Raw genomic sequence first — 15,987 nt, forward strand, 5'->3', positions numbered from 1 at the left:
ACCTTTCGACACTGTTGAGATAAGAGGATCCATCATGGCCTCCTACCGCATAGAGTAGGTCATCAAGGACACTGACCCCAACTCCACATCGCCTCTTGCTCATTGACGCTACCATTCGCCATTCATTGGTCTGTGGGTCATATCGTTCAACACTGGAAATGGCGTCTCCACTGCACCAGCCACCGACTAGGGAAGTCATGGAAAAGGTGAGGACAAGACTTGTCCTAAAGCAGACTCCCTCACCGCTATCTTGTAAACTGTGACCTGGATTTACAAAACGTGTTGACTTCTGCTTATTTCACTGGGACTGCCATAATAGTTAATTTTCTGAGTAAGTTGGTAATAGGTCCACTTTACAGAGGAAGGCAAGGGGACCGACCGAAATCAGACTGAGAGGTAGTGTGGCATTTAATGGACAGATGCTGAATTTAGTTAGAAAACTGGGGCTTGACTGTTGTCTCTGCTAAGCTAAGTGATCCTGGCAAAATCCTGTTAACTACCTCATTTGTAAAATAAGGAGTAAAAATTTTAAAGTGAGATAATAGATATGAAACTGCTTTCTAAAGCATAAAATGCTATGTAAATATAATGTATAATTACGAGCCCCCTAAAAAAGAGCCATAACTCAAAAGCCTGTTTTGTTTGTTTGTTTGTTTGTTTTTACTCTATAAGGGGAGAAGCAAGATTTTGGCTCTACTCATGATCTTGTAATAGGTCCTCATGTGACTAAAAAAATAATACAAAAAGTCTTATGATTTATATTACAAAATATTTTGCTTTCTGTTTAATCTGTAGTATGTACTGAATTCTAATTTATCCAACATGACAAGATCAGAAACATTTGTAAGAAATTACATTTTTCATTAGTAATACACGGAGTAACAGGTTCAAGCTGAGTTCCACAGAGCCTCCCCGGCTTCTCCCAGGAAAGAAGTGTGGCTACAGCAGACACATTGGATTTGTCATTCTTTCAGACTATCCCTATTTCAACCCAAAATAAGAGCTAGATTCTAGAGCTTAAAACGTGAAGTCTAAGGATGGCTTAACTTCAAAATATCTGAAAACAAATGGTTTCCAGGGCATCTCAATAACTCCATGAGCCAGGCTAAAATAGAAATAGTGTCTGTAACTTCTTCTAGATGGACTTGGAAATTCATTTCTTTATTTCAAATCTTAATGTGCTGAACACATTTTATTTTATTATGGTTTCATTTAAATCAGGGTATGCAACTAATACTAAATTGCAGTAAGTTTTGTGTATATTAATTTGTTTAAATTTGAATTCTGTTCTAGAATATAAGCCAGGAATTTCAACAGCAAAGAAAACATCTTAAATTCTAAAATGAACTTTGGCTGCAAATGTGAGGGTTATGAGCACTGAAGACAAATCAAATAGCCTAAACCCTCAGGTACAATTTTATAATGGAAACCATTACGATGAGCTTTTTATTGGATTACATGGTTACAAATCAAAGTAATAGCACTTTATAAACTGTGTCCTTTGATACTAAAGAAAAACCAATGTACCTAAGGAAAAATACTGCTGAAAAGAGACATATAGTTTTATATGTGTAAGAGGTAGACTCTAAAAAGAATTACTTCAAAGACAGATTTGGTCAAAAAAATGTTACTTTAAAGAAGGCGACTTTCACATAATCTCTAGAACAAGGATTACTGAACTGCAAACACTAAAAAACCCCAACAAAACAGAAGCACGAAATCGACAAGCATCAAGAAGCCCAGTGGAAACGAGGCCGAGCCCGAGGACGCTGATAGGAGGGAAGCTCCCGAGTCAAAACCCCCAAGACCACAGATTTGATCTCAGGCTTCCACGGGGTGATGAAGAAAGGAAGACTCGATTTTCCAAGTTAAGCGAGAACTGGTGCCTTGGCATTCCAAAGATAACGAAGACAAAATTGCTAAAAAACCAAGGCAAATCGAAGATTTAGTTTAAGTAGAGGCAGATGGGCCAGGACCTAAAACACTGTCGGTGAGCTGTATCGCTCCAGAGCGGAGCTCAGCTCTGCGGACCGTGGAAGACTGAGAAACTGAGAAGGCAGGGACATGGCACCGGCCGTCACGGAGAAGCCCCCGTGTCCCTTCTCTGCAAAGGGAGGTGAAAACCTTAACAGTGTAAAGAAGGTGGCAGATGATTTAACATTTTTTCTTTATATTTTTCTATGAATCAAAATTTCTATGGTGTATGTGTATTCAACTCTATGAGAATGAAAGCGTTACTCAAGAATAGGTCATCTTCCACGTACGAAGTGACAGGAGTGGTCCATGACTGCTATCGGCATGTGCTTTCTGATTTTCCTTTAATCATGATGGGTGGATGACAGTTTCTCACTAGCTGTCCTCAGGATCAGACAAGAGGAGCAAAATGCACGGCAGGGTGGCTCGGGCTCAATCTAACTCAGCAGAGCTAGAAAAGAGTGTAATGGTTTAACTTAAGATTTTGCTTTTTGACAGTGCCATGTCAGTCTGAGGCAACTTGCACAGGGGAATGTAAATGAGTGCATGTGACTCATTTGAACAAAGCATCCACTGCCTAAGGATTTTAGATTTAGATAAAAATAGAGCACTCTTTTGGAGAAGACCAGTGTTGGATCGTGACTCAAGAGTCGAGTCATGTTATGTGATAACTCGTTATGTAGCTCTTATGACCGTGGGTGTCACAATGGTCCAAAGAACCACTCAAACGACAGTCTGTTACTTGCGAAAGTACTCAGCTCTGTCCCAGCGTGTTAAGATCCGAACCTGCAAAGAGTACTTCTCCACACCGGATAGGTTTCCGCGGTCTCGTCCTTGGCCCCTGCATCAGTGGTCGCTCTTGAGGCAACAGGAGATAGTTTTTAGCCTCATCTACCAGGTCTCTGTGAAGAAAATTCAGCCTTTATTCTACATGTCTAAGTAACATTGTTAGTCAAATCCCAATATGGTTTAGGAATATGTAAGTTGGCAAAGGGGAACAAGCGTGAATCAAACCGAATCATGAACGCTAAACAAGCAATATTAAAAGGGTCACGAACCGGAGCGCGATGATGCCAGTCACACTGGGAGCTGTGAGTTGATCGGTATTTCCATTATGACTTCATATCTTTGTGCAAATTTAGCCTAAAACTCAACATGCTTGGGGCCAACAAAAACTTATGGGAAACTAAAAATTACAATTCAATTACCAGCCTATAAGCGTACTGCTTTTTAATTAATTTTATTAGATTCTGCAGGACACTGGCAAAGTAGCATATCGGCCATGGTACTAGATTATTTGCTAGATTAATTAATCAAGCTAGGTCAAAAATTGGATAGTTAAAAAGAAACACTGTACCATCATTTAATATTGATTTGCTATCTGGCACTGTCTGAATTGTTTACTTTCAACAACTCTACTGAGAATGAACAGAAATTTTTCTATCAAGGCATTTTATGAGAAGAACCTAGTAATTATCCTTACTAAATATAATACCCTAATGCAAACTACTTATGTTTGTACTTATTTCACTTGAGTCCTTTTTCTTAGGCTGTGCCTGATTAGTTCAATGTTACTCTTGTTCTCTCTCAATTCTAAAGGTATTTCCGAAATACACTGTATTTTCATTTTTCTAGTTACTTTATGTTACAAAGAGTAATTGATTTCTGCTGGACCAGTCCCCAGGCACGACCTAATAATGTACTTCCAATATATGGCTTTGTTAAGGCCCTTTCTGAGTTTATCTTAAAAACAAAAGCAAAAAAAAACAAAAACAAAAAAAACCCCTAAAATAAAAAAAAAAAACAACTCCAAACTGATGATCAAAAAAAAAAAACCCCAAACTGATGATCGAGAGTTTTTTCTAGCTGTCCCAACTTAGAAATAAAGACTATGATCTCCTAATAGTTGGTTTTTTAACTAAGCTGTTCAGGGCTTCCCAGAAAGAGAACTATAGAGCTAATATTTAGCAAACCACCACAGAATAGAAATGACAACAATAACATAGCTATGTGCCAGCACCTGTTTTAAGGGACTAGCTCATTAATCCCCACCGCAGCCCTATGGAAAGCGTGCACTTCATAGATGAAACTGTAGAAAGGGGTTAAAGTAACTTGCCTAAGGCCACAGAGCTAGTGAAAGGTGCGGTCAGGATGCCAGGATGGGGCTTCTTGTCAAAGTGACTCTGTAAGTACCTTGACTACTTCCTGCAGCAGAATCAGTACAATCTGACTTGTTATGATCGTTTTTCTAGCTGTCCCAACTTAAAAATAAAGACTATGATCTCCTAATAGTTGGTTTTTAACTAAGTTGTTCAGGGCTTCCTAGAAAGAGAACTATAGAGCTAATATTTAGCAAACCGCCACAGAATAGAAATGACAACAATAACATAGCTATGTGCCAGCACCTGTTTTAAGGGACTAGCTCATTAATCCCCACCGCAGCCCTATGGAAAGCGTGCACTTCATAGATGAAACTGTAGAAAGGGGTTAAAGTAACTTGCCTAAGGCCACAGAGCTAGTGAAAGGTGCGGTCAGGATGCCAGGATGGGGCTTCTTGTCAAAGTGACTCTGTAAGTACCTTGACTACTTCCTGCAGCAGAATCAGTACAATCTGACTTGTTTTATGCGGGAGGGGCACCGCTGTATTGTTTCTTCAGATTTCAGCATCCATTATTCCTACGGGTTTCCTTCTGCTATTGTATATATATATATTTTTGGGGGGGGGGACTGCCATTTGTCTGTTTTTTAAATTTAAAAGATAAACATATAAAGCCCTCTCTAACATCTTCAGATTTTAGAAGAAATGCAAATGAATATGTCCTTCCTCAGTTCTAGAGAGTCTTGATATTAGAACAAGTTTCTTTGGTCACTAGGGGACGCAAGTCAGTGTAGTTTCAGGAGTTCTGAATACTGACTTGTTCTTTCATTTCTGTGTATGGAACATGCTGGGAAAAAGTTAAAAACACCATATGGTTTCAGATTTCAACCTAAATCCTAAAATCTGTCAAACTGGGAAAAGTAATTTGTCAAATTTTACAGAGACAGCCCAATAAAGTAGGTGTTTTGTTTGTCTGTTTGCTTTTAAAAGCATTCAGCATTTCTTTCAATCAAGAAACATGATGACACTGAATTCTAGTGGCGATCTTTCCACAGCCACTGTAGGAGTGTGGCAGACCGTTAACCCCGTCCACAGTCTCAGAAAGCAGGGCCAATCCCATTCCCTAACTAGGCATTTGTGACGGAATGAAAAAGTAATTTGACACACTTTTTGGCAGTCAATAGCATTATTAATCTCAAGAAAAAAATATATTAGCAGAGAACTGCCTCTTTAAATCCAAGCTTCCATTAAAATCTTAGACATCTACCTCTTTATTGCCACGTCTACACCAATAAGCACCACACATAAAAATCTAACGGAATGGAATACTGGGAGTTCAGTCTGTCTTCTTCCATCTCCTCCTCTTGACCCCGGCCCAGAAGAAAACCCTGTAAAATACTGCCTGGTTTCAGCACTAAGAAACAATATTTAGGAAGCAATACAAATAAGGAAATTAGGAGAAAACAGGAATGCTTGTTTGCTGATTTTTCCCACCTGGGGCCATTCGTACCTGCATTCTTCGTCACTTTTGATGAGGGGATCAGAGCCTACGGTGCCCACCAGGAACTTTGGACTAAGCAGAGGCAGACGGACGTGCTGCAGCACCTGTGGGATAACGAACGCTATCACAGGCACGAGCGCCCACCTGCAAGGTGTCTCAGAGAACACATAACCCACACTCCCCCACGGCACTCCAGTCGTTTTCAGATCTAACTGAATTAATTCACTAATTGATCTAATTAATAAATAATGAAGAGGGAGGGAAAGCATAAATACTACACTTATTCTAATAAATTCAATAATTAGAATCATCAGAAAATTGAAAGCACACTAGTAACACTTTAGAATGCTACTTTAACCTTTCAGCAATATGGTATAAGCTCTTCTACAATAGCTTATCAAATTGGCCTCTAACAATCTAGAAGAATATCCTATTAACTTGCTAAAGATTACAGTCATAACAAGAACGTAGAACATTTTAGTGACCACTTAGGCCCCAAATTATTTCTTTATTCTTCAATATGTCATGAGATTTCTTTATTCTTCAATATGTCATGGGATTTCCAAGCCATAGTGAAGAGCACGACAATCGCGATCTTTTTTGCCTTCTTTTGCTCATTTTTGTACCATTTGGGTTTTGACTTGTGCTGTAGCCCAAACCTAGAGTTGATGCAAAATAAAGAGGAAGCAAAGGAGCAGCAAGTTCATAATGGTAAACAGTTTAAAATGCTCCTAAACACTTATCTCCTTGATTATTTGGAAACAGGTGGCTTTTCTTACAGTCTGATATAAGGGACAGTGATAACCATTTCTTTTTTGCAAGTCAGATGCATGTTATTTTGTCCAGTACTTAGAGAAGCATTTCCGTCATACCTGTGGTAACTGAGGACGTCTTTCCTGGATGCTGTATTTGACCCAGGCCATCACTGCATTGAACACCTGTTCTTCACTGCGGACGTTTAGCTCGTCACTAGATATTATATCGATGAGCTGATTGGCTGGAAGCAACATGAACTCTTCACTTTCCATCACCTGTTCACAGGTAAGAATAAAAGAAAACCTTGTGATCGTATTTAATTTATTGTCTCAATATTTTTCTCAAGGATGATGAAAGCAAAGCTTTATTCTCCAATGGAGCTGAAGTTCAAAATAGTACCAGAGGAGAAGAAAAGTTTAAAAAGAGAACAAAGATGGCAGACCTATTTTTAGGACGATGAAACTATTATGTTCAATACTACAATGGGGGGTATATGCCATTATATGTTTGTCAAAAGCCTCAAAATGTACATCGAGAGAGAGAGCCCTAATGTAAATTATGGACTATGGTGATACTAGCACAGTGATACGAGTCAGTGTAGGCTCATCAGGGTACCCCTCTGGTGTGGGGTGCTGATAGTGGGGGAGGGTGTGTGTGTGTGTGTAGGCGGGGGTACAAGAAATTGTACTTTCCGCTCAGTTTTGCTGTGAACCTAAAACTGCTCTAATAAGGTTTATTTAATTTTAAAAAAGGAAACAAAGGAGAGTACAGAGGACACAATTAAAATTTAGGAAAAATAATTTGATTCAAATAATTTAAGATGAATGACATCTTTTTCATAAAATGAAGTATCAAAATAAACATTTGTATTCAAAATAAACTAACTATATGAAATTATAACTCCAGAAATATAAGAGGCATATAAAAAAAATCAAGAGAAGCCTTAAGAGGAAGATTAGTTGCTGAAAGGTATGTGTCTAGGGCAGAAACACCAAGGGGCCAGTTTAAAAAAATGAGGGTATCAGCGATTTTATAAGCAAGAATAAGAGCCAGACCCATGAAAACCTCTAAGGACCAAACCACTTTGATATCTGCCTGTCCGTCTGTCCGTCCGTCCGTCCATCCATCCATCCATCCGTGAAGAACTACAGACACGCCAAGGACCTACCTTTACCCAAGGCTAGGGAACTGTCAGAGAGGAAATGCCAACAAGCCCCTTGTGCGGTCCAGCCACAAATCCCAAGGTCTTGTAAATCTTGCCATTGCATGTAGAGTAAAAGGGACAGGGAGCAAGGCAGAGGGAAAGGGTCACGGCTACACTCCATACCGTCTGTTCTCTCATGCAGAAGACTGTGCTACATGGGACCTCCGTGAGTGCAGGACGGACAAGGTAAAGAGTGCAGATTCCTCCTGTGTGACCTCTAATGCCAGCTGCTTGTTGTTTATTTCCCACATGGCGCAAGGCACACGGTTCTGAGGTGTCAGGAAGGCTTGCCTATGGCCTGGATAGTAAAGAGTGAGGCTCTCAACTTCCTTTTTGGTGTTTGGCTGTTTCGATAGAAAAGAACCGAACTGCTGCTTGCCACGGCCTGCCTAGTCTCGGGGTGGGGTGAGGAGGAAGGGAGAAGGCAGGACTCAAAGGAGCCCAGTTCCTCTGGAAGCGTGGTGTCTAGCGGTGGCCACTGAGGATGGGGGCCCTGGCGTTGGCCTTGCTGGGCTGGCCACCGGGCTGCTTCCTCGGGGCGTCCCGAGCCAGGTCACAGGTGAGCGTGCTTCTGGAGGCCCGGGGAGAGTGTGAGTGCTCTGGGGACTCCAACGCTGTGTGGAGTTGCCCAAAAAGAAGCCTGCCCACCAGTGACTGGGGCAGCCCCGGGGACCCGCGTGGTGTGGGACGGCTTCCCTGGGGCGCTTGGCACTTCCGCAGGCGGCCACGAGGGAGCCCTGGAGGGGCTGGCTGCCATGCTCCTGCCTGTGGGCTAGCGGAAACCTCCATGCTGGCTCTGGGTGGCGGGGCCGCGGCGCAAGGCCTCGGAGCCTGTTTGCAAAGGAGATGGCAGGAGGCCGTTTCACGACCCAGACGCGCAGGGTTGGGTTATTTTTATGCTTGTCAAAAAGTCAGAACATTTACCAGGATGTGAGATAAGCCATCACAATTTGACTATCTGATTAAAAATGTTTTTCCCCAAGTACATTAGAAAAAAATGCGAATCTCAAAATGCAATAGTTTAGGGCCATTAGGCCAGCTAGACTCAGCAGAAAAAACTAAAGAGCACTTCCATTTTTATGGCACAAGTTTTCAAATGATCTAAGTAAAGGCCTTCTGGGTTCAGGATTCTAAGTTGGTAAGCGCTACGTTTTAGCTGAGGTTGCTTAGCCAGGTAACTTAGCAGCCAGAATGGCTGCACTGTACTCCCTGAAGCAGGGTTGTCAGATTTAGCAAATAAAAATACAGGCATACTTACACTAAAAAATTATTTGTTTATTTGAATTTAGACTTCACTGGGCTTCCTGTATTTTATCTGGCAACCCTAAGCTGGGGATATACCGTCGAGAGCCAAGTTCAGGGCCAACTTCTGGGCCTGGTTCCAAGTTCAGTGTGCAGGGCGCGCAGTCGAGGCCAGCCAGGCGGCACCCACCTCCCTCTTTTCACTCTTTCATTTCTTACTTAAAGACAACTAAGGTGTCATATACCTTTGTGGAGGGCCTTCGTTTCTTTTTGGATCACGTCAGAGTATAATTCCACGCCCCCCAACTTAGTGATTATAAACCAAATATTATATAAGTATCAATGGTCACCAAGTTTAAAGTTTATGAAGGAACCACTATATTAACAAATCACTTAATGGAAACATGAGGTGGCAACAAGACATGAAAATTTGTGTGAGAAAATATTTGGCTCTAAGAGCAAAAAGTAAAAATGATACTTTTGATCAACAAAGTATGGTTAAAATGTTACTTCTCCTTTTCCACCACCAAGAAAAAGATATTAATGATCTACTATTAGGGCAAATCTGGCACTGAAGTCTAACCTTGAACCAAACAAACACGTTAAGAAAACAAGTATCTGCTTTTTCAAGTAAGTTTACAGGAGATCTGAATTTTAGCTCCTATGTTATTATGGTAATTTCTTTTATAGATATTGGGTTATTCCGGTTTTCTTTCTTCTTGAGTCAGTTTTTGTATGTAAATTTCCTCCTTCTTAAAGTCATCCCTTCCCTTGCAGCGAGGACCCCATGTTCCTAGCTTTTTCCTCTTCTCTCTTGTCCATTTATCCCTGGTCTCCTTGCCAGTTGCTCTTTAGCTAACCATCTTTCAATGCTGGAAACATTTTAGGCCTCTTTTCTCCTTTCCCCACCAGGTGATCTCATTGGCATTGATTTTTTGACCTTGCTTATGGTGCTTTTTGTTATTAAAAAGTTTAAAATTTTTATGCAATCAAATTTATCAATCTTTCTTTTATGGATTCTGGGCTATATCCTGCCTAAAAAAGATTAAGCCATAGTTTAATTACTAGGACTTCATTACTATGTTGATGACTCCTAAATTTTAACCCCAGCCTAACCTCTTTTCTAAGATTTAGACTCACATAAATAGTGATCTACTCAATATCTTTACTTATTATCTCATAGGCATCTCCAACTGAATATACCTAAAACAAAACCCATGATCTTACCTCCTCAAACCGTTCCCCTCTCCAGTACATCCGAAGTACAAATTTCCAGAAATGGGATTGTTGAGTCAAACGTGTACAAAAGGTGTAATTTTGATAGAGATTGCTAAATTTCCTTTCAAAGGGCCTGTATCAATTTAAACTCACACTAGCAATGTAGCTACTTTCTCCATGGCCTTGTCAACAGGGTATGCAATCAAACTTCTGGATATCTGTAATCTGATAGGTAAAAAATAGCACCTTTGTGTAGTTTTAATTCATGTTTCAGTTATTATGAACAAGCGTGAGCAGATTTTCATGTGTTTAAGAGCAATCTGAATTTCTTGTTATTGCTCAGTTTTCTATTAGGTCATTGGTTTAGGTTATTGACCAATAGGAACTCTTGATACAATAAGGAGAGTATTAGTGGTGATATGAACTACAAATATTTTCTCCCAGTTTGTCTTTGACCTTTGTCTTTTTTTTGTTTGTTTCACCATACAGATATTTTTGTTTTTCTATAGTTAAATCTATCGATATTTTCTTCTGTGCTTTCTGGGTTAGTCAATTAGGCCTTCTTCACTTCAGGATTAGAAAGGAACTGCCCTGTTCTCTAATATTTTCATGCTTTCATTTCGTATTTTTAAGTCTTTGATCCATTGGAGGTTATCCTGGTGAACAGAAGAGTGGTGTTAAAGTGTAAAATGAACCATGTCTTTCCTTTGCTTATATCACTTTAATGGTTTTCTATTGCTCTTAGGATTAAATTTCAAATTCTTAACATGGTCTATTAACTCCAGTGTGATCTGGCTCTGTTCTTTCCGTAAAATCACTACGTAACGTCCTCCCTTTTACTCTCTGGGTCTCACTGACTTTCTTTCTGTTCCTCAAAGTAGTTATACTTCTTCATGTCTCAGAATTTTGCATAAGCTGTTCTGGAACTGAAGTTAAACCTCTCCATGACACACTGTTAAATCATCCAGGGCTGCTGCTTTGCAGCACCTATTACTGTAGTTAATTACCTGTGTAATTATGTACTCAACGGCTGTCTTCCCTGCTAGATCATACACTCTAAGAAATCAGACGCTCTAGGGGTCTTGCTCACCACTGTGGCCCTTTCCCCCAAGCACAGTGGCTGAAACATAGTAGCATTACAAATATTTGTTAAATTAATAAATGAAAAATAACAGGTTTAATGAAAAATTCTTTTAACAATACTTTCATTTTTTTCTGATTATTAGTTCACTAAATAACCTCTGACCTATAATTTATTCTGCTAAATAATCTATATAATCAGGAAAGACGTGTCATCTAAGTCACTGATACCAGGTATCCTATCTCCTTACGAATTAATAAACTATTCTGGCTTATAAATTAGCCTTTTATGAATATGGCTAGGGACAATCGATCCCTAAACTTTAACTTTGACTGAAAAACACAAAATCGGCCTCTAAATAAAAACTGGGCTTAGACTTTATAACAATTCATTTCTTTGATATACTAGGAGTTAGAATCAGCAATAAATACCCGAGCAGGTGTGTCTTAACTACCAGAATGTGAACCCGTGTCGCTCTCCTGACAAATACATTATGAATCCATTCAAACCACCAAGTACAACTCACCTCTTGAAAGTTATGCTGCGTGAACTTGTCTGCTATCCTTAGCAACTCACGACATGAATGTGTGTCAGCAAAAGCCCGAATGCCCAGGCAGTTGGAAGGGTCTAACTGTCTCTTTAGGAATTCACAGCAGGCTTCCTGTATTTCCGCCAGCTGGAGGAGGCAGGCGGCGGGCAGAAGGGTCTGAACGTTGCCCTCTTCCACAGTGACCTGGGAGGTGTAGGCAAAGTCAATGAGGAGCTCCATGGCCCTCTCGTCTATGTCTCGGATCACCACTTCTGTCTGCCGGCTCTCTGCCAGTTCTCCCGTGAACATAGCCCGGAAGTAGGGGCTGCAGGCGGACAGGATGACGCGGTGGGCATATATCTTCTTGGCGCCCACGACCAGCACCACGTCGCACAGCTCCCGGTGCTTTCTCAGGAGGTTAATCACTTCCAAGGTTTGTCGAGGGTGCTTGTCTGAGATGTAGGGCATGCGGGCAGGCTGGGGAACCCCTTCCGGCAGTTTGTTGGGGTCTCCGAGGGTGCAGCGGCTTGTCACATCCATTCCAGTTTCTCCTGGTCGAATGCTGGTACACCTGCAGGAGTGGCGGGGAGAGCGAAGAGAAGATGGTGATACTGTGAGAAGCTCAGTCCCGCCACGGTGTCCCTAAGTCCCCTAAGTCGAGAAGGAAACCTGCAGGTGGCGAGAGCGCAAGCCAGGCCCCAAAGCGCTCCCCATCTAAGAACCCTCGAGCTCAAAGGTCCTTGGAGCGTCCTGACAGAGGAACAGCGCCGGTTCTGAGCAGAGCACGCTCACTGTGTACTCCCGTAAAGGGAAGGACAGCTGTTTCTCATCTCAGAAGCAGCCAGGCTAGACTCTCTGACGACCGCCTGCACTACCTTAAAATGTATGGAAACAAGTGTAAATTATCATCTCTCTGCACAAAACAGACCTAGGGACTTTAATTCCTAATTCTAGTTTAACTAAAATCTTGGTATTTATTTTCCTAAAACACAGAAATGTTTATTTCTCATTACCACTGGGGGATATTTTAAGGTTCCGCTTAAAATCTATAAAATATAGGTCACGTTGCATGAAAAGATCTAAAGCAAAACAGGCCGGGGTCTGAAAATGGACTTTTTACAGTTTATACAGTCAGTCATAATGGTTCTAAAGAACTAAAAAACAAAGCTAAAAAAAAAAAAGTCAAAGCACGGGTTAAAAAAGGAGTGTGTCACTGAGATGCGACGCGTAACTGCGGAGGGCCACGTGGAAGTCAGAGAGTCCTTCAGTCTGGGAATGAGAGGGGAGCTTAGAATAAAGCTTTGGGATTCTGCAGAAAACGGAAGACTCAATTACACGGAGGAATCCGTGCTATGCCGGCAGCTAAGAAGAGCTCTGCATACCTTCAATCCAATATTCGCATTTCTAAAACGTTGTTGTTAAATCAACTGTGTATCTTACAAGTGAGGAAATGTAGTAAATAACTGCATTTACGTTAAAAGGCATAACTTGAAAACCAAGGACATGGTTCTCCCTTTCTCCCATAGCAACCTGTTTTTCCGAAGTTTTTATAAATTCAATCTTTCTGTGCTTGGCCTCAGCCCACAGGTGACTGTGTATTCTAGAGCACGGACTGTTCATGATTCCCAATGTCTGGCAGAAACAGCACTGTTTATGCTTGACAAATGGAAGACTGAGACAGAAAGCTGAGCAGTTAAAAGGGCAATTTTTACCACCCACATAATTAAGGTGGCTTTTAACCACAGTGCTTAGTGGTGCCTTGTATGCAGTAGATGCTGAAAGAATAAATCGCATGGTTAACAGAGGTACAATCAAGCTTAACAGAAAAAAAAACACTATTAAAGACAAGACTAATTCAAAAATTCCTGTTGTAATACTGAGATTACATGTAGAAATGAAAGCATTTTTGTTGCAACCTTAGTTATGTACATAAAGATGTACTCAAGTATAAACGCATTTCTTATTTCACCTAAGTACAATATGAAAGCTAAGTTCTATGGACCTATTTATTTATTTTAAAAGTATACCGTAGCAAAAAAAAAAAAAAAAAAAGTGCTGTTGTTGTGTTAGTATAGATTCTGACTTTCAATAATGGGTAATTTCTATATGCTCATCAACTGTGTGGTTTGCAAACTTGGAAGGAATTCTTTTAAATGTGGTCATTCTCCCAAGTTCTGTCCTGTCTGCTCTCTAAAGGTTTTATGGGAGAACTCACTTAACCTTATGGTTCCCATCACCCATATATGAATGGCTAAAGGAGTCTTAACTCCTACCTGGATAAGCTCTGAATTCAGATCTGTGTGAATATCCCCCACCACTCAAACTCAGTAGAGCTCAGTGATATATTTAAAACTGATTCCTTGATTCTCTTCTTTCCTCCATGTGCGTGTCTCTCCTCTAGTCTTTCTAAGATCAAAAAGCAATTTTACTTCTCCAGTTGCTCAGGCCAAAAATCTTGGAGCCCCTTCCCTTCCATTCACCTCAAAGCCGATCCATCAGCAAATCCTATCATTCTACCTCCAAAAACTACCTAGAATCTATTTCTTTAAATCTCCACTAGGCCCACCCTAATTAAAGCTATCCTTATCTTTTTATACTTTAATAACCTCACAAGTGGTCTTGCATCCGCCTTTGCCAATTTATATTCTTTAAACATCTGTTTAGACCTTTTAATTATAAAAGGCAAGGTGAGCGCCCCCTAGGATGATAAAGACCATGAGAAGTATTTCATTTACAGTATTTTTTTAAATTAAAAATTATTGGGGTGGAGTCTACGGCCATGCTACCCTGAACAAGCCCGATCCCGTCTGATCTTGGAAGCTGAGCAGGGTTGGGCCTGGTTAGTACTTGGATGGGAGACCACCTAGGAAGACCAGGTGCTGCAGGCATTGAAAAAAATTATTGGGGTGACATACGGTTCAACAGTATGTCACATATACATTGCATTGTGTGTTCACCACCCAGAATTAGATTTCTTTCTTTCACAAAATATTTGACCCGTTATGCCCCTATCTACCTCCCGGCTCCACTTCCCTCTGGTAACCATTAATCCACTGTCCGTGTCCATGTGTCTGTTCATTTGCAGTATGTTTTGGTTTGTTTTGAAACTGAAACAGAATTTGGGTATCATTAGGGGGGCCTGGACTCTTAGCTCCCCGCAGTCTCTGCCACGCTGTCTCATGTGAAGCTGTGCCATACTTTTATATGAACTACCTAGAGATATATGAGGATTTTGCTTACTTAACCTCTGTTCTAGAGGTATCAGGATTGTAACGTGGAGGACCAAACAATTCAGTATAATAAAGTAACAGTAATTTTGAAGGCAGAAAGTTTTAGGGGGAGAAAGAGAAAATTATAACAGAAAGAAAAGGAAAGGGAGACTTTTTAAATGGTGGCAGGTTGTGATCTAAGGAGAGAGACAGCCAGTGAGAAAATCATGAATGGCCAAAAAACTTTACGGTGCCCTCCATTATGCCTAAACTTTCAGTAAAAACGCAAGGTATTCAACGGCAGTGGTCAAGAAAGGTGATGAAGGAGACAGTGAGTATGGAGTATTTCTAGAAAGAAGCTTGCCTGTGAAAAGAAGAGACATAATGGTACTGTGTCTACTTAAAGAGATGAAAAACTGGAAAAGATTATATACTTAAGCTAAGAACCAGGAGGGAGAGGTTTAAGAATATAAGGGGGAGAGAATAAACGATGGAGCAAGATCCTTGGAGAATGGGAGTGTACAGAACACCGAGATGCAGAGTAATGGATCTCAGCCAAAAGCAAGAAGGGTTCCCATAAGAGATCAGAGGAAGGGAGCGGGAGGGACGATAATGTGGAAACGGGTACATTTATTTTGGGGTAGGAGGCGTCAGGAGCTGAGGGAAGTTCACACCCGATGGCCTCTCTTTTTTCCTGTGAAGTTGGGAGCTGGGGGAGCAGGTCATTTTTTGCCAGTGCGTAGGGTGAGGACAGGATGGTGAGAAATGGTAAGGATGTGAAACGGCTGCTGGGGGGTGAGTAAGCATGGCCTGGGACTCAGCATGAGTCTTTAATATCACTATTGGCTCAGGTGATATTAAAGACTCAGTATGGTAGCACGAACTCCTTGTGGCTGGTTTTATCCAGTGATGATCACCAGCCTAAATCAGAGAATATAAGTATCTGCATTAATCTAGAGTTGGGAAACACCACAGACAAAAGAGAGAGTTGGGTGATGGCTAGAAAATGGCTGAGGTGGTTGCAGAAGTGAACTGTGTGAAAACAGAAGGGGCAAAGGCATGGTCACCCCGAGTAGGTCAAAGAACAGATGGGGCGGGTGTTCAAGAGATTACGGTCAGGAAACAAGTTATGAGACTTAGGATTTCAGACAGAGCTTTTCTGAGTGGAAGCAGGA

At 41.0% G+C, this 15,987-nt stretch overlaps 1 protein-coding gene and 1 pseudogene across 2 annotated transcripts in view; one reads left to right on the plus strand and one right to left on the minus strand.

Moving 5' to 3' along the window:
• The window catches only part of KLHL20 (kelch like family member 20), a 34,827-nt gene that overhangs the window by 12,611 nt on the left and 6,229 nt on the right, over positions 1-15,987 (minus strand). For both annotated transcript variants that reach the window (XM_015586192.2, XM_006907797.3), the window contains 5 exons: positions 11,601-12,174; positions 6,446-6,604; positions 5,583-5,677; positions 2,761-2,876; positions 3-186 (listed from right to left, as the gene is read on the minus strand). In XM_015586192.2, coding sequence (XP_015441678.1) covers positions 3-186; positions 2,761-2,876; positions 5,583-5,677; positions 6,446-6,604; positions 11,601-12,143 — 1,097 coding nt within the window. In that variant the 5' untranslated portion in view covers positions 12,144-12,174. The remainder of the gene's footprint in view (positions 1-2; positions 187-2,760; positions 2,877-5,582; positions 5,678-6,445; positions 6,605-11,600; positions 12,175-15,987) is intronic.
• On the plus strand, positions 14,373-14,491 carry LOC112476555 (annotated as a pseudogene).

This window comes from Pteropus alecto, unplaced genomic scaffold (genome assembly GCF_000325575.1).
Source record: "Pteropus alecto unplaced genomic scaffold, ASM32557v1 scaffold101, whole genome shotgun sequence".
Taxonomy (NCBI): Eukaryota; Metazoa; Chordata; class Mammalia; order Chiroptera; family Pteropodidae; genus Pteropus; species Pteropus alecto.